We start from the raw sequence: 27,106 nt of genomic DNA on the forward strand, positions 1-27,106 counted from the left end.
AAAACATTTAAATTTTTCAGATTTTCCTTTGGAAACCTACTACGAGCACATTTTAAAGCATTATTCATTTACTGAAGTCTCAATTTAAGTCAATAAATAAAATTATTGGGGGCACCTGGGTGGCTCAGTCAGTCGAGCGTCCGACTCTTGGTGTCTGCTCTGGTCACGATCTCAGGGTTATGGGATCGAGCCCTAAGTCGGGACTCCGTGCTCAGCGGGGAGTCTGCTTGAGTTTCTCTCTCCCTTGCCATCTGCTCCTCCCCACTGTGCTCCCTCTCTCTCTCTCTCTAAAATAAATAAATCTTTAAAAAACTAATAAATAAAATTATTGTGGTCTACAAAATTTACTATTACTCTAGTGATTTTTTTTTTTAAAACAAAGCACTTATTTCTGATTATGATGAACAGGAGTTTGGCATGCATATACTTAACAATGAAAGCCAAAGACAGGAACTGGAAACTCCAGAAACCGAACTCCTCAACAGTCTCTTACCCTCCGTCACCTCCCTGGCACTTTCTTTTGGCTATTGCCACCACCTCCTCAACCCCAACCCCGCGAGGCCAAGTGCGGTCTGAGCACTGCCAAGTGAATGCCTTACTGTCTTTGCCCCTCCAACTGCATATATCCCAGAACTTCTCCCTCATCACCCCACATCATTTCCATACCTGCTGAGTTCTCAAATTTGATGGTGTTGCTGGTAACATCAGCCAAATAATTTAAGATGGAAATGCCCGGGTATTAGTTTCCTGTTGCTGCTGTAACATATTACCATGAACTCAGCGGTTTAAGACAACACAAATGGGTGATGTCAGATTTCTGTAGGTCAGGAGTCCAATATGAGTCTCACCAGACAAAAATCAAGGTGTCAACAGGCTGCATTCCTTTCTGGAGGCTCCAGGGGAGAATGTGAGTCCTGCTTATCTAGGGTACTACAGAATTTAATTCCTTGCAGTTGTAGGACCAAGGTACTCATTGACTTGCTGGCTGGAAATTGAGAGCCATTCCCAGATTCTAGAAGCTACCCACATTTCTTCATTCATGCCTCATTCTTCCATCTTCAAAGATAGCAATGGTGGGATGGGGTGGGAGGGGGGACTCCTTCACCTGGGGCATTCTACTCACTCACTCTTCTACCTTCCTCTTCTACTTTTAAGAACTCCCAGGATTAGACTGGGCTCACCCAGGTAATCCATGATAATCTCCCCATCTTACAGTCCTTAACTTCCATCACACCTGCAAAGTCCCTTTTGTTAGGTAAGGTAACATATTTGCAGATCCTAGGCATTAGGACAGGGACGTCTTTGAGGAGCAATTATTCTTCCTACCATACTCAGAAATCCAGGTGTTTTTTTTTAAATTATAGAAAATATGAGTTGCAAGGAAACACCCTCTATGGAAAAAAAAAAAATCCCACAGGGGTTAAGTAAAGGGCCTGGAAACCCAGAGTTCGTTATAGAGCTGAGTGTACAAATCAAATGCTCACTCTCGGATCATTACCCCTGACTCCTCCCTTTCCCCCACCTCCCACCTCTATGTCCAGGCATCCGTCTGGTGCATTCTTCTCCCCGTAACATGGAGCTATTGCAAGGATTAGAGAGAGATGATGTATGTGTGATAAATAGCAATAGCAAACAGTGGTTAATGCTTCCTGTGACCCAGGCTTAAAGCTTCATATGCACTTATTATTTAATCAGCCAACAACTCCATGAGATACATGAATTCATTAGCATCAGTCTATTTTAGTGCTTGAGAAACAGTCTGGGCAAGGTGTACTGGGCCCCACCAGTAATTCACTGTACAGCTGACATTTGAACCCAGGCAGTCCAACTTCAGAGCCCACCCTGAGTCTCTATTCTATCCTGCTTCCAATGACAAATTCTGTTGACCATAAACTAGTATATAAATGTAGGGCATTATTATTAATATTCTCTAATCTCTCTCTCATCTGTCCCTTCTTCCCATGCCTCTAATCTCTCTCTCATCTGTCCCTTCTTCCCATGCCCACTGCCCCCTTCTAAGCCCAGGTCTTGATCGCCTCATATGTGAGTGAAATATTAGAACCCCAGAATTTTCTCATTGGAAAGGATCTTAATGTTCTTTACATTCGACTTCTCACGCATTGCAGTAAGCCATTCAACAAATGCATACAATTGGCTCACGATCCCAATTCAGCTGCCAGGCAAGTTTTATCGTGCCCACGCAGTGGGAATCATACTGAATTTTTTGAAAGTTTGAATTACTTAACAACATTTAGAAATCAGGTGATTTCAAATGAAATCCCAAATTTTCACCCTTTCAAAATTGGGAATTTTAGAAGATGACCTCCTTGGATCAGCTCTCTGGCCCTCTAAAGCATGCTCTGGCTACAACAGTCAGCGGAGGTGGCTCTCTCCTCTTTTTCTCTTAAGGTTTATTCCTTGACTACACCATTCACTTGCCATTTGTCGGACATACACTATTAGGCAGTGTTATTTAACTTTTCTACTGTATGTCTCGTTTTCCCAACTAGATGTTAAGCTGCTTGATGCTTTATTATCTTCTAGGAATCCAGTCCAGTGCCCTGCATCTGGTAGATGTTCAAAAACATTTTGGGATTGGGGTGCCTGGGAGACTCAGTTGGTTAAGCATCTGCTGGAGTCCGGGATCGAGCCTCGTGTCGGCTCTCTGCTCGGCAGGGAGTCTGCTTCTCCCTCTGATTCTCTCCCCTCTTGTGCTCTCTCTCTCTCAAATAAATAAATAAAATATTCTAAAAACATATTTTGGGATTGACTGATGACATCATTAAGGATCTCCATCAGTCAGGGATCAGTCTGGAACCCATGAGTGGTAGTTGAAGAGCAGGAACTTAACACAAATCGCGCAAGGAGTCAGGACCCTGGGATACAAAGCACAGCAGGGGAAAGATAGGGAATGGATCTGAGAACCATGAGGCAGAGTCTATGAAGGAAAGACTTGAGAGTATTTCTTGGACAGTTATTATTTGGAACCTGAAGTTTGGAATAGTAGTTGTAATTGCCAATCACAGCACAGATCGCTTAGCAGACCTTACAAATGTATGCCAAAATGGCCACTAAGGTACATATCACGACCAACATAAAAAATTCAATGACCCTGAGCCTTCACTGCCTACCGCAGTGACCTCAGTAACATACCCTTTATTGGCTTTTCCATTTTTCCTAATGCCTTCTTCCTGTTCCCTCACTCCTGATTCCTGAAATCACCTCCCCAACAAACTACCTGCATGCAAGTCAGGCGAGGTCACGGCTGACTGTCTCTGACGTTTTCATTTTTCTGCCCACTCTTTGATGCCGTGGCGGTTGTATGACTTGAAATGGGAGGTGGCTGGTCGTCTTATACCTGTGACTGTGGGAACACGAATGAGGATTTCCTTCCAACGCACGTGGCCCAAGTTGAATGAGAAAGATAAAGACTTAATTTTTGAGGAGTGGATCTAAAACAAATACATGACTAGCCCCGCCTTGCACGAATATTTTAGACCCAGCCGAAACTTATAATCTGGTGGCAGTCCTCCTCTGGATTGAATTACTATTCCATAGAGAGATGATTCAAAACTAGGCGCCACACCTAGGCACTCCTATATGGGAACCCCCAACAAAACAATTATTGTTTTGTTATTATATTGGCTCTTCAGGGCTCGGAACAACAGATACTCTTCCAAGAACTGTATTTTCAGATTTTACTACATAACCAACAAAATGAATGAAAACAGTTCTCCTTTGGCACAGCCCGAAGCATTTACTTGAGCTGTGACCATCTCACGTCACACTGCTCAATAAGTACTCTGACATAACATTTTTATTAAAGGATTAATAATGACATCATTAGAGAAAACTTCAGCTGCTAGCTGATGGAACTTCCCGAAGTGTAAACAATCAGCAATTCTCGGTGGGCCTTGGCCTTTATTGAACGCTTTACTGAACACTTATTAGACTGACAGTACACCCTTGCTTCTTCATGGAGTCTCCCCACATTCTCATGGAACAGATGACCTTCTAGCCAGACCTCATCTCCTCCTATCCTCCCCTCACTCAGCCACACAGGCCTCCCTGCTATTCTGCCAACACACCGGCCATATTCACACTTCACACTTGCTGTTCCCTCTGCCTGGAACACTCTTCCTCCCAAGAGCCCCTTGGTTTGTGCCCTGGCGCCTCCTTGGAATTTTGCTCAAATGTCACCTTCGGCTGAGAAGCTGATCCAGACCACTCTATTTAAAATCCCTACATTTTCCCTCTTTGCCTGACCCTTTCCATCCCTTTATCTCCTTCCACCTAATGAGTACGTACACATTTATGTATGTGTATGCTTTTGGATTTGTGCACACTCACATATGCAGCGCTAAGAGTGGGCATCTCTTAAAATTTTGTGCTCTAGACCCTTCACTTGCCTTATCTTAGTCTCAACCCTGTATAATTGGTAAGACTTTTTTGCCTCCAAAAGCCAATGTTCACTCCCGTGGGGGCGATACTGCCCCTGGAGAGAATGCATGCTCTACGTTGATCTCTACTTATTCCCAGAAGAGATGCGGCTTAAGGAGAGCAACATCTGCTTGGCTGCCCTTCTTCTCCCTGATTCCCACGCCTGTCTAGTGTAATTCTACTGTGAGTTAGTTGACATATTCTTTAATGCCAAAGCACCTATAATTTGTGGGTTAGCGAGAGTTCCTTGTGGTAGTTTTAAGTGCAGAAGCACCTGGAAATGTAGGGTGGGGAGACCAGTGGCTAAGGTACAGAGAGTTTTCTAGTCTCTCTCTCTTTTTTTTTTTTTTTCAAGATTTTATGTATTTATTTGAGATAGAGACAGAGAGGGCACAAGCAGGGGGAGCAGCAGAGGGAGAGGGAGAAGCAGACTCCCTGTCGAGCAGGGAGCCCAACGCGGGGCTCGATCCCAGGACCCTGGGATCATGACCTGAGCCAAAGGCAGACGCTTAACCGACTGAGCCACTCAGGCGCCCCTAGTCTCTTTTAGATCACACCACTCTTTGCCAGCTCACAATCAAGCAGCGACCCCCTTGGCATCTTCGTTTAGGTTCTCTGGGGGTGCAGAGCCTAAAATAAGGACTTGGGGGCAAAATGGCCTCCCCCCTCTCCCCAGCCCCTAGCACAGAACAATACGTATTGTTTTATATAGCTCCAAAATACACGAGGCGGCCGGAGAGGAGGGTGCTGCTGCGGTAGACTGGCCAAGACGTGATGAGGACCTGAACCTGTGCTTGGGAAGCTGGCATGAAAAGAGGTTCAACAGACACCCTAAGGTAAGATGAGAGGATGGGGGGTCCCCTGGGATGTTGGGGTACGCAGAAAACAGAAGTCAGCCCCAGCAGTCCATGTGACATTGCCCTGAATTCCTCAAGTGTGGTAAGTAGGTCACGAACCTAGACTATGAAGCCCAGACAGTGTAGGTCCAAATCTGCCACTTGTTAATTCCGCACAACTTCTGTAATCCACCACTAGGTAACTCTGGACAACTTCCTTACCGCACCCCCCACCCCCCGCCCGCCACCCTGCACTTCAGTTTCCCATATGGAAAACAGGGATGAAGATAATCACAATAGGACATACTTCATCGGTATGTATGAAGAGACCGCACAGGAAACCGTGCTCATGTCCATAATTAATACGATCATGCTCTCTGTTCCTCGTTTACCTAGTGACCTTTCTAAAAATGGTTTCTCCCTTCTATGGAGCAAGACCTCCACTTCACTTTCTTTCCGTTTTATACTCTTTGCTTCTGATTTTCAAACACCCTTGGGATCGCTTTGGAAACATAAGGAAAGAAGCAGAAGTCAAAGGGTTTCAGGAGATCAGGTGACTGTTAACTTCTGTTTCTTAAATTTTTGCACAAAGTCAAGACCCGGTTAAAGTTTCAGGGCAAAAGTGAAAGGCGCATCTAATCGTGATGTTATTAGGGTGCCCTCTAGTGGGATGCATGGTCTCCCCAGGGGTCACTGGCTGGCTTCTAAAAATTAATATTAGTTTCTTTTTTTTTTTTTAAAGATTTTATTTATTTATTTGAGAGAGAGAGAATGAGAGACAGAGAGCATGAGAGGGAGGAGGGTCAGAGGGAGAAGCAGACTCCCCGCTGAGCAGGGAGCCCGATGCGGGACTCGATCTAGGGACTCCAGGATCATGACCTGAGCCAAAGGCAGTCGCTTAACAAACTGAGCCACCCAGGCGCCCCTTAACATTAGTTTCTTTTCTAATTATAACAATAATAATGTGGGTTTATGTGGAGAAAATTCTAAACCACAGAAAAGTGGAAAGAAAAGCTTTTAAAAAAATATTCATATGAATCAGGGAACACTACATCAAAAATTAATGATGTAATGTATGGTGATTAACATAACATAATAAAATAAAATTTTAAAAAAATTCATACTCTTTCTACTCAAAGATAATGTTGGCTGGCCATAATGCTCTTCGGAATATCTTCGGGCCAGCTGCAGAACAGAAACAATTCAGTAGAGCCTTGGGAGATGTTAGTATCAGGTTTTACTTAGAACTATTAGCAGATACAAAATTGAGCTGGTTAGCATTCCAGTATGTGTGGTGTCTTGGTAATGGAGCATCATGGCGGGCCTAAGCTGCATTTCCCAGAATTCCCTTTGCTGTACGTTTCTGGAGAGCTTCCTGTGGGACATGCGGACAGAAGAGGCGCAGCAGCCGCCTCCCTTCATTCACATGAGGGCGCAGCCAGCCTGCAACGGCTCCAGCGCCACCCAGATCCGCTTCAGCTTCTCCAACTCCTGGGCCAGGTGGGTACTGAATTTTGTGCTAAGGACCCAGCTTCTGCGGGACGACCATACCACCAAGGTCACAGGTAACAGGAATGGACATGGGTTTCAGTCATGCCTGTGGGTTCCAACTTGTTCCCAGTGTCACCCTTCTTCCTGCCTCCCTCCTGCCCACCCATGGTACATGGCAAGTTCTGGCATCAGATGCGAAGGCAACAGCTTTATAGAGGCTGCTTAGCCAGCTCCCGCAGTTGTATAAGGTCACATCCCTGTGACAAATTCCTTAGTGTGTGTGTGTGTGTGTGTGTGTCCCTCCTTCTGTGACTGAACCCTGACTTACATGGTATGAAGGAGAAAAATTCCGAAGCAATTCGAACGAATGGTCTAAGCTGCACTGTTCACTACCGTAGCCCCTGGCCACGTGTGGCTACTTAAATTTAAGTTAATTCAAGTTAAACAAAATTATAATCCAGTTCCTCAGTCATGTTTCAAGGGCTCAATAGCCGCACATCATTGGTGGCTACTGTATAGGGCAGCGCAGAGACAGAGCACTGCCATTATTGAAAAAAATCTCCATCACTGTGCTGGTCTCTAGGGATGATGGCCGGTATTTAGGGGTTCTGACAGTGTGTCAGACGCATCACAGGCGTCTCTTCATGCATTCATTCACTTAATCGGCGAGTAATTCTCTGAGAGATACTGCTACTTTACAGATAAGGAGATTGAACCACAGTGATGAAATACCTTGCTATAGTCAGAGTTAATAAATGGAAGAGGTAAGATTTGACCCCGGAAAGTCCAGAGCCTGGAGTCTTTTACCGTATGCCAAACTGTGAAAGTCCCAGTGGCCTGGGTTGGCACAAAGGGAGTGGATGGCTTTGGTGGGCCTCCTGCACTCAAAGGACTCTCTTGTGATTGGGTGAGGAGCATCTCAGTAGTGACATCATCGACTCCCCCAGCTTGAACTTGATCTCAAGAAAGAAGAGATGCCTACCCCACCCCACCCCACCTTCCAATGGCAGAACGAGATGTACAAACAACCCTGGTGAGAAGGGTCATAGATGTATTAGTTAAGGTAAGGCAAATTGCTGCAATAACTAAATCCTAAAATCTCAGGGACTCAAAAAAATAGAAGTTTCTTTTCCATGTGTAAAGTCCAATCAGCAGCCTAGAATGGAGAGTAGGGTAGGGCAGGGAGAGGGACATCTGCTCCACGCAGCCATTGAGGGGCCCAGGAGGACAGAGGCACTGCCGTGTTCAACATGAAAATTCCAAATTTGCTCTGGAGAACAATATCCAGCAGGCCAACAGGAAAAGAGACAGTGAGGGGGATCAGGTGGGAGATTTTTAATGGCTAAGCCTAGAAGTGGCAAACATTGTTTCTGCCCACATCCATTAACCAGAACTCAGTCACATAGCCACTTCTAATGACAAGGGAGGCTGGGTAACAGAGGCTAGCTGTGTGGTGAGAAAGAAAAAAATTAAAGTTTGGTGAGCTGCCAACCAGTCTCTGCCACATCCATTTAATTTGAGGGCTGCGGAGTAATTAATATCCATTAAACTAATGATGGGACAAAATCAATGCTAAAATTACTCTCCCCAACTACCATTTTCTTTTTCTTTGCCATGATATCGACAAGGTCAAAAGTCAAAGAATCAACAGGAATTAGAGGAGGAGGAGTCCCTGCCACTTTGAAGCTAAATCCATGAATTCCCCTTCTTTGTGACTCACCTCCCTAGTTCTGCTCCCAACAAACATCCATATTATGATTTTTTCATGATCCTCAGGAGTAGGACTCCCATATGACAAACCATTTTTGTAAACATCTACATACTAGTAAAAGCCACTAACAAAGCCTGGAAGTACGGATATTCCTATTGTAGCCGACTTAGTTAGAAAAGTTGTATTTTGGGGGCGCCTGGTGGCTTAGTTGGCTAAGCGTCTGATGATTTCAGCACAGGTCAGGATCTCAGGGTCCTGGGATCAAGCCCCACATTGGGCTCTGCGCTCAGCAGGGAGTCTGCTTGAGGATCTCTCTCCTTCACTCTCCCTCTCTCTCCCTCCCCCCTCTAAAATAAATAATCTTTTTAAAAAAGAATTTTGAATAGGAGAGCAGCTTTAAAATGAGATGGCAGAGATGAGCGGTTCTCAGTTCGAAGCAGACCCCAAGGATCTCTGGTAACCCAGGACAATGAATTAGGAAGCTGAAGACTCTCCCTACTGGGTAATTGAACTCAGAATGTAAGAGTGTGAAGAAATCCTAACATGCAATCAGCTGAACCCCTTCATCATATGGAGGAGAGGAAACCATTCTTTAAGGGTTTCTAGCCAATGGACAGCCACTTCATTGAGGTCTATGCAAAACATTAGAGGAGTAACATATGTTGTATAAGAACTCACTGGGTTCAGATGAGGGTAATGCTGGTGATGTAAGCTGAAGGGAGAGGTCCGCGTTTTAGAGTATCTCTAGGCTTTACACTAGAGTCACAAGTCAAAATCAAACAACCAGAGTTTATTGAGCATTTACTATGTGCTAGACTATGGAGGATACAGAGAGGAAAAAGTTGTCACCCTTACCCTCAAGGACCTGACTAGATATTTCTTCATACCTGGAAAGGTAAAACCAGAAGGAGGAGCAGAATTCAGGATATGATGATCACCTTCAACAATCCCTAGCAGAGTGTCCTAACACATCTTAATACGTATTCGTTTTAGAGTTAGTTTAAAATTTATAAATAGAATTTGGATGTACAAATAATAGCAACAATAAAGAAACACATAAAAAAAAAAAAATACCCGAGCTTCCATCTTATTCTGGAGCCTCCATTCCAGAGGTACAGGAAAGGGATCCTTACACCTGATGATTTAAGGTGGCTCGCTCTTTTGCTCCGAAATGATCTCCAGTTCAATCAATGTCTTTTGGATAAATGCACAATCTTTGTTTTGCCTCCTCTTCCATCTGGTGGTCAAGATGGCTTCCAGGTTGGGAATGGGGTGCTAGTGTTCTTCTGGCAGCAGGGAGAAGGGGCCCGGATCTCTGAGCCCACCCCGTGTTGAGCAATGGGTTCTCAATGGCCTCTCCAGAGATCTCCCTCACCCTGTGGGGTTCCTGAGTATCCAGTTGGCATCCACTGCTGAAGACTGTGTCCACTGGCCCCCATGGTCTATTCTCTCAGTAGCCCACCTTGGCCTGGGGGTCCCTCTCTTGATAATCCAGGTCCCCTCAAGTCTCACCTCTGAGTGTCTGTCACATCCTTCATCTGGCCCCTGGTCTAAACTGTCCACGCCATCGCTTTTGCACTCTGTCCCTGCTCCTGGCTCACAACACAGCTACCCACAAGGAACATGAAGGCCATTTAGAATCTCTACCCTGCCCACAAGAGACAAGAAAGACTTGAAAAAGACACCGTCTCCAGCCTTCTCTCTGCCTAAACACTCTATGTCATCATCTTTCATCTCTACCATGGCCTCCATGTTGATATACAGGCTGCTATGAGTTCTGACCAGGAGTTCTAAGTGGAAAGTGGGACACAATGTCTTCCGCTTTCAGTTTCCCCTTCAACTCTCTAGAGCCTCTACCATTCCTTGTCACCACTTCTATCTGCCAGGGAAAAAGGCAGGGTCTACCAGAAGTGACCTCATGCCCGTATGGGGGTAGTGGGAATTTGGGAGGCTGTAAGATTGGCTGAGCATCAGATCAATGCCATGGTATTTATAATCTCATTTGCACAGATAGAGAATTGAGAGAGAAGGAGTACAGCACCCGGTTTGGTACTGGAAGACAAAGTCAAACAAGACAGGTTCCCTGCCTTTCAGGAGCATTACAGTCTACCCTCCTACAGCTTTACCATGCACTGAACAAGAAAGAACAAAGATTTGGATGGACAAAGCATGAGAGGATAAGAGGAAACAAGAGAGTGAGGCCTTGGGAGAGAAGAATTACAGAGAAATCTATCTCTGGAAATGCCTGCAGTGCAGAAAGATCTAGGCCCAGACCAGAGAGAGAAAGTTGGGGATTATAGCTCATGAGCTTACCAAACTGGCTCAAATGTGTAATTGTTTCCAAATGGGGAAGACAACTCTACAGGGATGAAATTATAACCATCTTCCACTATTATGTCATCTCACCCTCTGGAAAATAGTTGTACCTAAAAGAAGACCTCCTTCAAAGACAAAAAAAGAAAAGAAAAAAAGGCATTGGCACAGCCCAGGAGAGCTAGAGGCAAGAGAGAACTATAGTTACCTACTGAAGCTCATGTGGGCTTCTGGTAGACCAAGAATGATTCCCTCACACATTACCAAATTACACAACTGAAAGCATTAGGGTCTAAGGATTCTCTGTTGGCCAGTGGCCTAACAAGAGAGTGTCAGACCTACCTCTCCTTATTGTCAGGAGCTAATGAGTCATCTCTCAGGCTTCCAGGATGAAGCTACTGTGTTTGCAGTCCAAATACCCCAAAACCAGGGGGAATGGCTGCTAACCAGCGGCATACCCCGGCTCCCTGTCTTCTCCCCACACCTCAGTGACACGTTCCTTCAGTCTTCAGACACCTACGAGGCAACCCGGTAGAGTATGAACAGCACAAGCTACACATCCCAACGGGGAATCCACCGAGCTATGAGACTCTGCACAAATGACTTAATCTCTTTGACACGGACACTCAGTTTCTTCATTTGTAAACTGAGACACAAAAACTGAGGTGTTTTTGTGAGGAGTAAATGAGATGATATAGCTAAACACCTAGCAGGGCATGGCCCAGAGCAAGTCCCCAGCCTGCCCATTAGTTTCCCATCCGCCCCCGCAAACCCTCCTTCTCCATTCTCACCTGGCGCTGACAATGTGCTAAAAGGACCCGTGATACAAAGGAAGTACCTAACGCTGTCATAGAAGGGGACAAGTATAAAAAGATATGGATAAAGAGAAAAGCACTGGGGAAAGAGGTTTAATTCTTCTGAAGAGATGAGGGCAGGTTTTATAGAGGTAGCAATATTTGGCTGGACCTTGGACGATTCATTCAGTTCCAAGTGGGGAGACCCCAGAAAGCAGAGGGAGGGAGTAGGGAAGTAAGACAGGGAAGGGAGTAAAGACAATAATGGGTACATTAATGAGTGGATTACTACTGGGGGCAACTGGGGCACAGCCCAACAATCTACTAGGTGTGTAGAACACAGCTCAGCACTATCTCACCAAGGGACGAGGAAGCTGGCATAGGTAAACGCCGACTCTCATCCCTCACTATTTTGGAGTGTTAACTCCCTGGCACTTCTGGCTTGTTCCAAGCACAGGCCATGCATGGTCATTTGCAGTTAGAGAGACATGGGAGCCATCAGCACACATGCACATTCCTGTTTACCTGCCCCATTTTAATTACTTTTAAAAACACTTTTCCAAAAAGACTTATTTCTACCAAGCCGCTTTCATTTTGATGACTTTTTTCCCCTTATGTTCCACTTTCCTTCCTCATCTATCCCCATGGTGGAAAAAGCACTGAAACATGAGACTGAAGATCTGGTATCTAGTCTGGCTCCACCATTTTCCAACCAATCACGCCCCTGGGGACATTTACTTATCAGTAGAGTGGGGACATTTGACTTCTGCTCTGCCGATTCCACAGTGATGTTTTAATGCCCCAAGAAGATGACGCGCAAGCATAGTTTAGAGGAACATCACAGTACCACAGCAGAATGTGTAGCCCGTGATATTTAGCTGGAGGAGTTTTCTCTACCTACTTCTGTCTTCTGCCAGTTGTGCAGGCAGTGGTCCTCAAAGTGTAGTCTGAACCAATCGCATCAGCATCACCTGGGAGCTTGTTAGAAATGTCCATTCTTGGGTCCAGCCCTATACCTACTGAATCAAAAAGTCTGGGGGAGAGACCCAAGTCCTCCAGGGGATTCTGACATTTTGAGAACTGATGTTTTCAGAGTTTGAGAACTCTGGTTTTCTGGTTATGACCACAAAATTCAGAGCTGGCTACAAATTCCAGTCAGCCACTTCCTTGAGCAACTTACTTATCTGAGACTCAGTTTCTTGATCTGGGAAATGGGGCTAACACTAGGACCTCTCCTTCACAGATGTGGTTGAGAAGCTTAAGAGAGTGCATATGTGTAAACCACGGAGGGACCTGGCCCATCGTAAGCAGTCAGTACATGTTTAGCTCTTACCATTTCTTTTTCTCAAGTATTGTGGCTTCTTGACATGCCCCAGTGCCTGCTTTTTGAAGGGTTGTCAATTATTGTGTTTTATCCTGTTCAGAAGTTTTCCATTTAGTTCGCATGTGTGTGTTGTGCATCTATTTTGTTTACATGTCTTTGTTTGCTGCTAGTAGATATTTGCTTTATCCAATGAAGATTCCTTGATCCTGCCACTCTCCTCTGAGTAAGAAAGGTATTTCTCTCTGTGTCCTTAATAATTCTTCTTAAATAATATTCCTGGTGAGGATTCTTTCCATTTGCATAGCAGCATTGTATTTTTTTGGAAGTTGTGCCTACAGATGTTGCAGCCAAGATTTCTGGCCTTTTTGCTGCCTTCCTTAGGTACATTTTCTCCATGTTTCATTCTAAAGATCCTCTCTTCTGAAAACCATCCTGCTTCATTTGGCTGATTGTCTACCTCCCTTAACATTTCCATGCAGAAGTGCCTTCAAATAAACAAATAAACACTAGAAATAGACCCTCACATATGTGGTCGATTGATTTCTGACAAAGGTGCCAAGACCATTCAATGGGGAAAGGACAGTCTTTTCAACAAATAGCTCTGTGAAAAGTGGATGTCCACACACAAAAGAATGATGCTGGGCCCTTACCTCACACCATATACAAAAATGAATTCAAAATGCATCACAGCACCTGACCATAAGAGCTAAAACTCTAAAACTCTTTGAAGAAAATATAGGAGAAATCTTCATGACATCAGATTGGGCAGTGGTTTCTTGGATAAGACAGCAAAAGCACAGGCATAAAAGTAAAAACAGATAAATTGGACTTCATCAAAAATAAAAACTTTGGTGCGTCAAAGCACACTATTAAGAGAGTGAAAAGACAACACAGAATTGGAGAAAATATTTGCAAATCATATTATCTGGTAAAGGATTTAATACACAGAATATATAAAGAACTCTTAAACTCAACAACAACAAAACACCCAAACAACCCAATTCAAAAATGGGCCAAAGGTTTGAGTAGATGTTTCTCTAAAAAAATAACGTTATGTCCAATAAACCCATGAAAGATGCTCCCCATCACTAATCATTAAAGAAATGCAAATCAAAACCATGATGAGGTATCATTTCACACCTACTATCAAAACAAGAGAAAATAAGAAGTGTTGGTGAGGACAGAGAGAAACTGGAATCCTTGTGCCCTGCTGGTAGGATGAAAAATGGTGCCGCCACTGGAGGAAACAGTGTGGCAGATCCTCAAGAAGAATCACCATAGAATCACCATATGATCTAGCAATTCCACTCCCAGGTATATGTACCCAAAAGAACTGAAAGCATGGACTCGAAATTGTACTTGTACACCAATATCCAGAGCAGCATTATTTACAACAGTCAAAAGGTAGAAATACCCCAAATGTCTATCAACATTGAATGGATAAACAAAATGTGGTCTATACACACAATGGCGTATTATTCAATCTTAAAAAGGAATGAAATGCTGATACATACTATAACATGGAGGAACTTTGGAAACATGCTAAGTGAAAGAATCTAGAAACAAAAGGACCAGTATTGAATGATTCCACTTATATGAGGTACCTGGAATGGCAAATTCATAGAGACAGAAAGCAGAGAGAGTACCGGGGACTGGAGTGAAAGGGAATGGGGAGCTACTATTTAACATGGACAGAGTTTCTATTTGAGATGATGAAAATATCCTACAAATGGATAGTGGTGATGGTTGTACAAAACTGGGAATATATTTAATGCCAGTGGTTCAATGGTTAAAATAGTAAGCTTTATGTTATGTTTACTTTATAGTAAAAAAAAACAAAACCTAAATAAACACATAAAGACAGAGATAAAACGGGAAAAAATGAAACAAAACAAAACAAAAACACCCAGGCACATTACCTTCCAAGGATGTAACCAGAACAACATGAAGACAAATGATGATAAGAAATATCTTGAACATCAGTAAAAGTTCTTCAGGTCTGCCAACATGGCCACACTGCCTGCCAGAGAAAAACATCCTGGAATAAAATAAAGGGAAAATGTATCATCATAGCATGCCGCAATCACAACACAGCAATACCCAAGAGGCAGTTACTTAACCAAGGCAACCTGCAATCCTGCATCCTTTAAATTACTCTCGTTCCAGGGGCACCTGGGTGGCTCAGTCGGTTAAGCGTCTGCCTTCGGCTCAGGTCATGATCCCGGGGTCCTGGGATCAAAAGCCCCACATCGGGCTCCCTGCTCAGCGGGAGGCCTGCTTCTCCCTCTCCCACTCCCCCTGCTTGTGTTCCCTCTCTCGCTGTCTCTCTCTCTGTCAAATAAATAAATAAAATCTTAAAAAAAAAAAAATTACTCTCGTTCCAGAGAACTGGCAATGCCAGATGGGGCATTGGCTATAAAGAGCAAAACCTCTGTTTATTATGGGAGGACCACCCAGTGGGGTATCATATCACATTAAAAATTACTAAAAACAAAACAAAACAAAAAAACAGAAATAGACTCACAAATACAGAGAACAAACTAGTGGTTGCCAGAGGAGACAGGCAAAATAGGTGAAGGGGATTAAGGGGGACAAACTTCCAGTTATAAAATAAATAAGTCACGGGGATGAAAAGTACAGCATAAAAAATACAGTCGGTAATATTGTAATAAATTTGTAGGACGTCCGATAGTAACTACACTTAACGTGGGGAGCATTTCATAATGTGCAGAATTGTCGAATTGCTTTGTTGTACACCTGAAACTAATGTAATATTGTATGTCAACTATACTTCACTCAAAATTAAATTTTTAAAAAAATTTTTAAAAACGTGGTCCCTGTGAATTTATGGAAAACATCAATGCATGCAAAATATCAAGAGGAGAAGTTAAAAACAAAAAGCGCTGCATATATAATTATTACTACTATATAAATGCTGGTTAAAAACTATGCTAAGAATCAGAAGGGGTTGGAGAACCCTATAAATAATTCTACTCCTGTTTATGTCTTATACTGTAAAAGGATTTCCTCTTTATTACCTACAAGCCCATTATCACTGCTTGCATCTTTAGTGGTCAGGAGGACAGAGTCAACATTTTTTAAAAGCACAGTTCGTATCAAAACTGAATTTAAAAGCCTCATTTACCATTCATGCATTCATTCATTCAACAAATATTTACTGAGGGGCAATAAAAAAAATGTATTGAGGGGGGAGCCTGGCACACAGAGAGAATGGCAAATCCTGAGACTGTGTCAGTTCCTCTAACGGTGGAGGAGTTGGCCAACAGAACCCCATGCCAGGCAGTCAGCACCAGCAGCGGCGGCTGGCATGGGATGCCGAGGGAGGAAGAAGCCAGCCAGGAAGTCACAATCTGCCCACGGGCTCAGGCACAAGAATGGGGAAGTGAGAGCCCACTGAGCAGGCTCCCCCTACCCAGCCCCAGGGCGAGCGGCCAGGGCAGACCAGGCTGTATGCTCTCGGCTGCCAGAAGTCCTGACCACGGAGCACCCACGACCCCAGCCACCACCGCAGCTTCTGCCAGCCTCAGAACAATAGAGTGCGTGTGCCCGGTGGCAAAGACTGAAGAGCAGGAGTCGCAAGGTTCTGGCTCTGCCATGCAGTGTCTGAATGACTTTGGACAAGTTCTTTCCAATGGCCAGGATTCCAACCCGACAGCGTTGCTGTGGTGAGTAAGCCCTGGGAAGCCACTATAAACGCTAGCTGTACTCTTCACTTGTTGTCATAGGTCGACAGATACCTATTTTGCACCCGGCATGTGCAGGGTAAAACAGTGCAGGGATTACGGGGACGAGGGCACGGAAAGATGGGGGTAAAACATAATTTCTCAGCCCCAAGGAAAAGCTGGCAATCTTTAAGGATCCTGTAACTTAATAGCCATCACCAGTACCAGTGAGGGAATTCTTTCCTTGGACGTGGCATGATAATGTCTGAGACAGGAGGTGAGTCCTTCTCCTTCCAAAGAGGGCTTACATTTTTTAAATCAATAAGCTGTATCATATATTAATAATACACTATGTTGGGGCGCCTGGATGGCTCAGTCATTAGGCGTCTGCCTTCAGCTCAGGTCATGATCCTGGGGTCCTGGGATCTAGCCCAGCATCGGACTCCCTGCCCAGTGGGAAGCCTGTTTCTTCCTCTCCCATTCCCCCTGCTTGTGTTCCCTCCCTTGCTGTCTCTCTCTCTGTGTCAAATAAATAAAATCTTCAAAAAAAATTTACTCTTTAAAAAAATAATAATAATACACTATGTTAATAAGTTGTCAAATGCCTCTGGTTTGGCTCTCCTCTTCAACACTTTTATCCTCTCTCTGTTCATAATGGCATATTATTGACCCTCCCAAATGAGTCCCTCGAACCCGAATGCAAAGATGTAGCAATGCCTCTCTGGAGGAAAATGTAAGCATCTGCTACAGCTACACACAACAATATTGATGAATCTCAGAGACATAAAGTGAGATAAAGGAGCCAGACGTGAAAGAATGCATAGTGTACAGAATTCCATTCATGGGAGGTACAAAAGCAGGCAAAACCAATCGATGGAGCAAGGAGTAGGGAGAGTGGTTATCCTTGGATAGGGGGTGCGGGTATAATAATTAGACGTGGGCACAAAGGGGTTTCTGAGGTACAGGTAACATTCTGCATGCAGGTTACATGGGTGTGTTCAGTTCCTGAAACTCATCGAATTGTACACTTAGGCGTATGTCACAAAAAGTTTCATTTGAAAGTTTAAAAACCAATCTATTTTTTATTTCTGAACTCAGTTCCCCTCCAAAAGCACTGTTATTTTTTTAAAAAGTCTATATTTAGTGAAACAAACCTCTACCAAAACAAACAAACAAACAAAAAAACCCCAAAAACTCTCCTATACAAATGCCTTGACTCAACTCTACCTGGAATTTGTAGAACTGACTTAGAAGATTGACTGTGCAAGTACCTAATTTTAGTTCTGGAAAGAGTATCATCAGAGCAGTTTATTTTTGGAAAGGAACTCGGAATTCACCTAGCCTCAAACCCCCATTCTACACATGAAGGAAGAGGTCCCACATGTTCTAGGAGATGGGTCAAGGTCATTTGGCTGTTTGGTGGGACTCCTACTCTTTCTACCAGGCCACAGTGCTGGCCTCCTGAGAATGTGCCTCCTTGGAAGTAAACGTCTGAGTCTATCAGGTGAAATGAATCAACAAATGCAAGATGCTATTATATAATTTCAAAATTTCTGCAAACTCATTCTTGAGCTTTGCCAAATCCTAGGGCAGGACCTCCTGAGTGGTATAAGATATGGTCAAAGTTAAATCAGTCACAGTACACAGTGACTGGTTATTATGTGCCATAACGTGGGCCTCTGATCAAAATAAACCATGCCTTTTCACTGAAGAGAGCTTGTACTCAACTCCCAAATGAGAGCAGGAAAGGTCAGAATGAAGGGTGACGCCAGCAATCACCTTGGAAAGAGAGTATGGATCAAGAAGGACTTACTACAGACCAGCTACCACTGAAAAGACTGCTTTCAGTTATTAAGCCTGAAATATCTTTCCTCAAGACTGAATATACACTTCCTCATAGGAGAAATTTTATGGTATTTAAAATAATGCAGCCCTTAGTGCCTTCGGTATAAGCTGGAGGACATCCTGCTAAGCCATAAAGTCCTAGGATCACTGATCAAAGAGGGAAATCTGTGGATTTTGTTGAAAGCCTTATTCATTATACATGAAAGTCATTTCTATCTTTTTGAGCTGGAACTTTTCTTCATCTTCCAGGGTAACTTGGGTTAGCTCAATGCTCTCCAGGTCATCAAGAAAGAAGATTTAAACAGCCACTGATTCTTAGCAAATTTTCGAGGTGCTGAGGATGGCTGGTAAGATCACATCAATTACAAAGAAAACTATCTGCTAGCATTTAAACAGTTAAAACCTAGACCTTGACTCTAGACAATCACTCATAGAAGATTTTCCAAGCTTCATCATGGTCCTGGGCCCCCTTTTATGGTTGTGGACTCTGATGTAAATGGCAACCCCTGGGGTTGTACGGTACACAGCGACACGACTGTAGGCCATGGCCCTGTCTGTACTCCAAGAAATTGTTCTAGATCTCTTCAATTTCTTTAAATATACTATCACTTATCATATTTTTAAAGACACATATGTCATCAGTGCAACCTTGAATAGCAATAAATGATAAATTTATCTTTATCTAAATATAGAATAATTAAAGAATAAGACTTAAAAGTGGGGGGGGCAATAGCTTGATACCACTTTAGGGCAAGTCTGGGTAAGGGTTATTCTCTATTACCTCTGATTAACAGGCATATTTCGATTATACCATGGCAGCTGTGATATATGCAATGATCAATATTTTTAACCGAAGTAACAAGAGGTGTGGTAATTGTTCCCTAAGTCTCCTAGAAAACTTTATGCCTTTGAGATACTTACATTGAGTCATAAGTGTTGGTTAACCAGACTTGCACAAGGGGAAATTTAAAAGGGAGGTGCTGAAGAGGTTCTCAGTGCAAATAAAGCAATTGACTTGGATCATTCAAGTGTCAAAGAAGTCAGAGAATCTCAGGGTTGCTTTTTTTTATCCCCCCTTGAGTCTCTGGTCATGTGTTTACTCTAAAAAAGGAATCCAGAAACTGTTAGTAAAAGCATAGTTAAATTTTATTTGAACTCTACTAAAAGACCCTGATATAGCAAATACCTCAGGAAAAAAAATTTCTTCAGTGTTCTAAGAATATGTTGGGTTCTGTTATTTAGACCAAACCTTCTGCTGAAGACAATAAAAAATTACAAATGACATATTAAGAGCATTTTCTTAAATATATCAAAAACCTGACAAGATAGAAAAGAATCACCACGCCAAAGGTGAAGTGAAAGCAGGAACTCAGGGAGGTAATATAAACAAAGGAGCCACTTACGCCTGAGGTTATGGGCCTAATGAAGTAAACCTGAGCTCCAGATATGAAATACAAAAGAAAAGTTCAGAGACATGGAGAAAAAAAAAATACAAGGTCTAACATATATTTCAAATTCAAAAAGGAGGGGCACCTGGGTGGCTCAGTCAGTTAAGCATCTGCCTTCGGCTCAGGTCATGATCCCAGGGTCCTGGGATCGAGCCCCGCATCAGGCTCCCTGCTCGGCGGGAAGCCTGCTTCTCCCTCTCCCTCTGCTTGCCTCTCTGCCTACTTGTGCTCTCTATCTCTCTATCAAATAAATAAAATCTTAGAAAAAAAATATCTGGCCTGTACTCTTTAAAAATGTCAAAGGGTCCTGGGATTGAGTCCTGCATCGGTCTCCCTGCTCAGCCAGGAGCCTGCTTCTCCCTCTGCCTGCCACTCCCCCTGCTTGCGCTCTCTCTGACAAATAAATAAATAAAATCTTTAAAATTTTTTTCAAAAAGGAAAAAAGAGACAAGGTTTGAAATGATAATGACTGAATGACCCCAAATTCGTGAAAACCATCTATCCACAGATTCAAGAAGCCTAAAGAATCTGTACAATAAATAAAAGGAAATCTACACCTAGACACAAAATAGTGAAATTGAAGAAAACCAAAGATAAAGAGAAAAACTTACAAGTAGCCAGAGAAAACCAGACAGTTTACCTTCAAAGGAGCATGTGATAGACTGACAGCTATCTTCTCAGAAGCAACCGTGGAAGCCAGAAGACAGACAAAAAAAACCTGTGATATTGTTCACTACCTGCAAATCCTCCCTGAAGCAAATCCTGAAAGATATACTCAGTCAGGCAAAAGATGTAAGATCTGAGATGCAACAAGGAATGAAGAACAAAGAAAGTGGTTACGTGTGACCAAGCCCATTCCTAACATTTGCGATACACAGGTTAAGAGTTTAAAAGGAGGTCCGGGGTGCCTGGCTGGCTCAGTGTGTAGGGCATGTGACTCTTGATCTTGGGTTTGTAAGTTCAAGCCCCATTTTGGGCATAGAGCTTACTTAAAAAAATGTTTTTAAATAAAAAAAATAAATTAGGGCGCCTGGGTGGCTCAGATGGTTAAGCGTCTGCCTTTGGCTCAGGTCATGATCCCAGGGTCCTGGGATTGAGTCCCGCATCGGGCTCTCTGCTCCTTGGGAGCCTGCTTCTCCCTCTGCCTCTCTCTCTCTCTCTCTGTCTCTCATGAATAAATAAATAAAGTCTTTAAAAAAATAAAAATAAATAAAAATAAATAAATAAATTAAAGGAGGTACAATTTGCCCTTACTCTTCCACTGAGGCTCCATCTCAAAATACAAGAGGTTTTGTGCACATGTATGTGGACAGCCCAGTCTGTACATCTAAACCCCCCTCTCTCCCTGCAAGCAGCTACCCCTTGGTCATCCCTTAGGTCTAAAGGTATGGACCCCTGCAGCATGACTTGCCTGCGGGGAGAGGCCTGCTCAGGTCCTGGAAATAGGCACACAATGACTGGATAGGGAATCCCAGGGTCCCAGGGTCCCATAGCAAGATCTAGGAGCAAGGGTTGGGGGCGGAGTGAAGCAGGTTCCAGGTGGGCATCATTTCTTTGTGTCACAAACTTCTCACCCTTAGAGAGGGGTATGACTAGGGAAGGGTCAGACAGGGGACCTCTAAAGCATGAGACACAGGCCAGAGGCCCCAGCTGCCTAGAGCTAAGGGTGGTACTACATACTGGTAAATCCAAAAGAATGTTTTTTTTTTTAATTATCTCATTTTATTTAAATGCAATTAACATATAGTATATCATTAGTTTCAGATGTAGAGTTCAGTTATTCATCAGTTGCATATAACACCCAGTGCCCTTCTTAATGCCCATCACCCAGTGACCCCATCCCCCCACCCCCCTCCCCTCCAGCAACCCTCAGTTTGTTTCCTATGATTAAGAGTCTCTCATGGTGTGTCTCCCTCTCTGATTTCGTCTTGTTTCATTTTTTCCTCTCTTCCCTTATGATCCTCTGTTTTGTTTCTTAAATTCCACATGAGTGAGATAATATAATTATCTTTCCCTGATTGACTTAATTCGCTTAGCGTAACAAATGAATGTTGACTATATAAAACATTAACAATAATATCTTGCAGGGATAAGTCAAACATGATAGCATAAAAATGACAACTATATTATTTACATATACATTATATAATATAGATCATATATATCTCAATTAGGAGATGAAAAAAATGAAATTAAGAAATTTAAGTCTTCCAAGGTCCTTATATTATATTAAATGAGGCTAAGGTATGGATTATCTTTAGACATTGAAAAGTTGGGTAGACATTGTGATTTTTATACTAGCTGTTAAAAAATAGAAGTGCGGTATATAACGTCCTAACAAGTGGATGGGGGGATGTTTAGAATATTCAGATAATTTGAAAGAAAGCTCCAAAAGGGAGCAAAAGAAAGAAAAATGATTAGGAAAAAAAAAAAAGAAAAATGATTAGGAAAAATAGAATATGGTAAATGTAAACACGCACGTGAATCAATGATTCATTAAATATAAATGGACTAAATGATTCAATGAAAAAGCAATGATCATCAGACTGAAAAAAAAACCCACCAAAATTCAAACATGGTATTTATAAGGACACAACTAGAACATAATGATACAACAAGTTTGAAAATAAAAGGATGGGAAGATATGTAATGCCAATATTAATCAAAAGAAAATATGTTTATACTAATATCAGACAAATTATACTGTAAAGCAAAAAGCATTACCTGTAAATAAAACGGTTCATTCATAAAAGGTTAGATTCAATAAGAAGATGACAAATTAACGTCTCTATCATCAGTTGGTAAAATTCAAATAAGAAAGTCACTAAGAATATAGAATATTTGAATGACACATTTAACCAACCTGACTTAAAGACCATCTATAAACCCTCCACTCCACTTGGGAGTAGTTATGAAAACTAAGCCATACAAGAAGTCTCAAAAATGTTTTACAGAACTGGAGAAGGAAAAAGGAGCATTTTCTCTGACTGCAAGACAATTAAACCATAATAAAAAGGTAAATTGTTATTTAACAAACTTACAGGTCAAAGAAGAAGTCATTACATATATTAGAAAATGTTTGACTTGATCAATAATAAAAAAGACTGTATTTCAAAGCATGTAGGATAGAACTAAAGATCTTTAGAGTGAAATTTACATTTTAAATGTACATATTAGAGGGGCGCCTGCTGGTTCAGCCAGTAGAACATGCAACTCTTGATCCTGGAGTTGTAGGTTCCAGCCCCAACATTGGATGTAGAGATTATTTAAAAAGAAAATCTTTTAGGAGTGCCTGGGTGGCTCCGTCGGTTAAGCATCAGACCCTTGATTTCAGTTCTGGTCATGATCTCAGGGTCATACAATGGCGCCCCACATCGGGCTCCACGCTTAGCAGGGAGTGTGTTTGAGATTCTCTCCCTCTGTCTCTGCTCCTACCCACCCCACCCCACTCCCATTCATTCTCTCTCTCTCAAGATAAATAAAATCTTTAAAAAAAATAAAAAGGAAATAATAAAAAGCATTAAATAATGATATATAAAAAAGACATAAAATAAAAGTTATTAACACAGCCAAGGTTGTTCTTTGGAGAGACAATTCTGGCAAAATTAAGAGGAGGGGAGGAGGGGGAGAAAGGGGAGGAAAAGAGAGTGAGCACCAGCAAATAATCAGTGGAAAGAATTTAAAAAGCAATATAATTGAAAATGCTATAAACATACAAGATATAAGGATCTTAGGGATAACATTATTCAATAATTTTGAAAATCTAGATAGAAATGGGCAAATCCCTATGCAAAACATAAAACTTAACCAAAAAGGAATCAAGAAGAAATCATAAACATGAGTAGATGTCTAATCATTAGAAGTCTCAAAAATTTTCCAAAAGACAAAGAAAAGTCCAGTCCCTGATTTTTCACTGGTGATTCTATCAAATATTTAAAAAACAGGAATTCCAATCTCACAAAAACTCCAAGAATAGAGAAAGAGCACAGCCTAACTCATTTTTACCAGGCTAGGATAACCATGGTGCCAAAACCTGACAAGGAAAGTCCTCACATTTTTACCCATTTTATAAATCAAATAAGACTATTTACAGAAGTCTCTGGAATGCTCACAGAAATGTCTAACAGCAATTTCAAATCTTGTAAACTAGGGTAATCTGAATAAATATAGGACAAAAGGAACCATTCCGAACTTCAGCAACAAAATTTTTTGAAGGTGAAGTCACCAAGAACTAAAGCCAGCAACGCTGTAGTAAGAGAAATGACATCTCATATGCCCAAAAAAGCCCATGTCCTAACGACAACAGAAACGGGGTTAAGTGGTAAGTGCTGCATATGAACTCCAAAATGGCAGCTTTGTGTATCATTTGTCATTGCACAAAGTCAGGTCAATGGGGAACCATCCAGCATGATGGTAATATGAAGCTTTCATGTCTCTAGAAGCAAATGGAAGGACATGATTTGTTTGGTCTTTGCAGTGCAAAATGATTTCCTTAATAAGCATTAAGTGCTTTCTAATGCGGCGGGGGGAGCGGGGGGTGGAGGGAAGCTTTATTCAATAAAACAAGTGAATCATTATCAGATGTGCAAGATTAGAAATAAATTGTGCACTTAAAGTAAACAAATACAAAACTCTGTGAAAGGCCCGATATTTTCCAACTCCCTCACTCATGTCCAAACTCCTCCACTGTCCTACCTGCAATCGCCCAGCCTCTTTCAGCCTCTTCATTACCCGATGTGTGAAGACCCAAGGCAAAGCGAAAGCCCACTTCGTCTCTCCCCTCATTCTTCAGGCTCCTTTCCCAGTGCATGGTTAAGTATGTTGAACAAGCGCATGCCTGGTAGAGCCAACGGCCTGCCTTCGAACCCAGGGCTCCACCACTTACAGGGTAACCTTCACCTGTTCCTTAAGCTCTCTGGACCTCAATTCTTCATCTAAAAATTGGAGGTCATGATAAAATCTACCTCATAGGGTTCTGTAGAAATGAAATTAAGTACCATAATGAAGACTTAGTATAGTCAAAAAGTGTTAGCTATTATTACAAGCAGAATTATAAGACAAGTTTACAGTATACTCCGGTGCTAAATGTAAATAGATTTGGGAATTATTTCCCACATTCATCCATCTGGTTTATAAAACTGTGTTGAGGTTCTATTACATGCAAGGTACTACGCTTGGGACTTATGATACTACAACAAACAAGACAGATATCTTTCCTGCCCTCGAGAACTTATAGCTACTATGTACTTAGATTCATTGGTCACTGGTGTAGCCAAAGAAATAGTGACTTTTTTTTTTTTTTTTTTTTAACGTTCTCGTCATGGTCCATGAGACTCAACTTAGCCCAAAAAGAACACCAAGGCACCGGAACACAGTATCCTTGCCTGTACAGACTCCGTCTCCACCTCACCCCAAGCCCAGCAGCACGCAACTCCACCCACAGCAGGCACTCGGAAAAGACTTTTAATTGATTTGGTCTGGAATCTGTTGCCGCAGGGTAATTCCGTCAATCTGCAGAGGAGAAAAATAGGAGACTCTCCTTAAAAGTACCCTCAAGATGGTGATCTACACTGGGGGATAGGGACAGGGATGGGGCAGAAGTACATGGTTTGTATCATCAGAAGATCTTATTTGATTAGAAGTGAGGTACTAAGAAAAGCAAACCACCCACCAATATTCTGTGCCCTTCCTGGCCTTTGTCATCACACCATGCCAACTCCTGCTTCAAGGCCCAGCTTGGCCATTTACTAGCTGGGTGACTCTGCTCAGATATTTTAACCTTATCTATAATAATAACGTATCAGCATTTAACATAATAACTATGTTGTTATTTATCATTTCAATTATAACAGGATCATTATAATTTTTATTAATTGCAATTAATACTTGCATTGGTCATAAGATTTCTATTGTTTATACCAGTGAAGTCCCAGAAATAACCAATATTTAGGAGTCTCAAAGGAAACAGGAAGTGTAAGTCAGTAGTGGTTTAAAAATTTCTGTGTAGAAGAGAGCTGGGAGCTGAAATATGGTTGGGAGGAGCCTTTGGAAGCTGCATGGGCACAGCACTTTAAGTAAAAAAGAGAACGTTCAAGGACACCTGGGTGGCTCAGTTGGTTAAGTGACTGCCTTCAGCTCAGGTCATGATCTCAGAGTCCTGGGATCAAGCCCCGCATCAGGCTCCCTGCTCAGTGGGGAGCCTGCTTCTTCCTCTTCCTCTGCCTGCCGCTCTCCCTGCTTGTGCTCTCTCTCTCTCTCAAATGAATAAATAAAATCTTAAAAAAAAAACAAAAAACAAATGTATTTTAAAAAAGAGAGAGAACGTTCAATAGTCCATTTCAAAGCATGAGAAGAGCTGTTGGAGACAGGGAAGCCAGTCCAGGGAGAAAGAAGGAAAGAGGAAGAGTGAAACCAAATCCCAAAGAGTTCTCTGGAAACAATCGTTTTCCTTCCCCAGATTTCACTGCACCAAGTGACTTCAAAATCTGTACCCACTTCTGAAAGTTCTTAAAAAACAACTGGATTAGCAAGAAGAAATGGATGCACAATAGAATACGCAAAGAAAAGAAAATGTCTGAAGAAGAAGGCTCCAAGTAGGAGTGAGGAGTTAAAGACAAAACCAAACAAAAAAGAATACAGTAGTTAAGGGATAGGGATTTGAAATGAAGGGAGGTCATTTGAGAGGGAAAAAAAACCCAACCAACCAAACATGTTATTTCTACACCATTATCATGTAAAAAAAGCCTCACTCACCTGGCAGCAGGAAATTCAAAAGAAAAGATGGAGAGACTCTGCACAAATCTGAAAATGAGAAAAAGAAAACTAGATCAATGTGAAGTGGGCCCTCTTGGCACTATAATGCTTCAAGCTCCCGTCAGCCCGTTGGCTGTGGCCCGCAGACCCCCTGCGGTATACAGGGCTTGAACGTGGAAGCAGAGATAACAAAAGAAATGGAGGAAGCAAAGCCTGCTCCCAAAGAACCCATTTTCAACTGCAAGACCAGCCTGAAGCTGGTGTTGGGGCTGGCCGTGTTAGTGTTTTAGGAGCGTGTATTACTGCTCAGTCTCAGGCTTCATTAACAGCATGGCAGGGGCACTGGACAATGTAGTGATCGGATCTGGGGGGGAGGTAGTACCTTGTAGAGACCATGCTTTGTTAGTTACTTCTACATGGTTTTGTGACTTAACTTCCCTAGAACCTAAACTCCTTGATAGCAACAAT

The 27,106-nt window shown here is 42.4% G+C and overlaps 1 protein-coding gene across 8 annotated transcripts in view; it reads right to left on the reverse strand.

The window, feature by feature from the left end:
- The window catches only part of ADGRG2 (adhesion G protein-coupled receptor G2), a 124,676-nt gene that overhangs the window by 51,656 nt on the left and 45,914 nt on the right, over positions 1-27,106 (reverse strand). For 6 of the 8 annotated variants that reach the window (XM_035000465.1, XM_035000448.1, XM_035000461.1 and 3 more), the window contains exons 1-2: positions 26,639-26,679; positions 14,829-14,947 (exon numbers count right to left, since the gene is read on the reverse strand). In XM_035000465.1, coding sequence (XP_034856356.1) covers positions 14,829-14,946 — 118 coding nt within the window. In that variant the 5' untranslated portion in view covers position 14,947; positions 26,639-26,679. Of the gene's footprint in view, positions 1-14,828; positions 14,948-25,269; positions 25,397-26,638; positions 26,687-27,106 lie in introns of those variants that run through there. The other 2 variants (XM_035000472.1, XM_035000476.1) reach the window with 2 other exon arrangements.

The sequence above is a fragment of the Mirounga leonina genome, unplaced genomic scaffold (assembly GCF_011800145.1).
Source record: "Mirounga leonina isolate KUSES-001 unplaced genomic scaffold, KU_Mleo_1.0 Mir_101595, whole genome shotgun sequence".
In the NCBI taxonomy this organism is placed as follows: Eukaryota; Metazoa; Chordata; class Mammalia; order Carnivora; family Phocidae; genus Mirounga; species Mirounga leonina.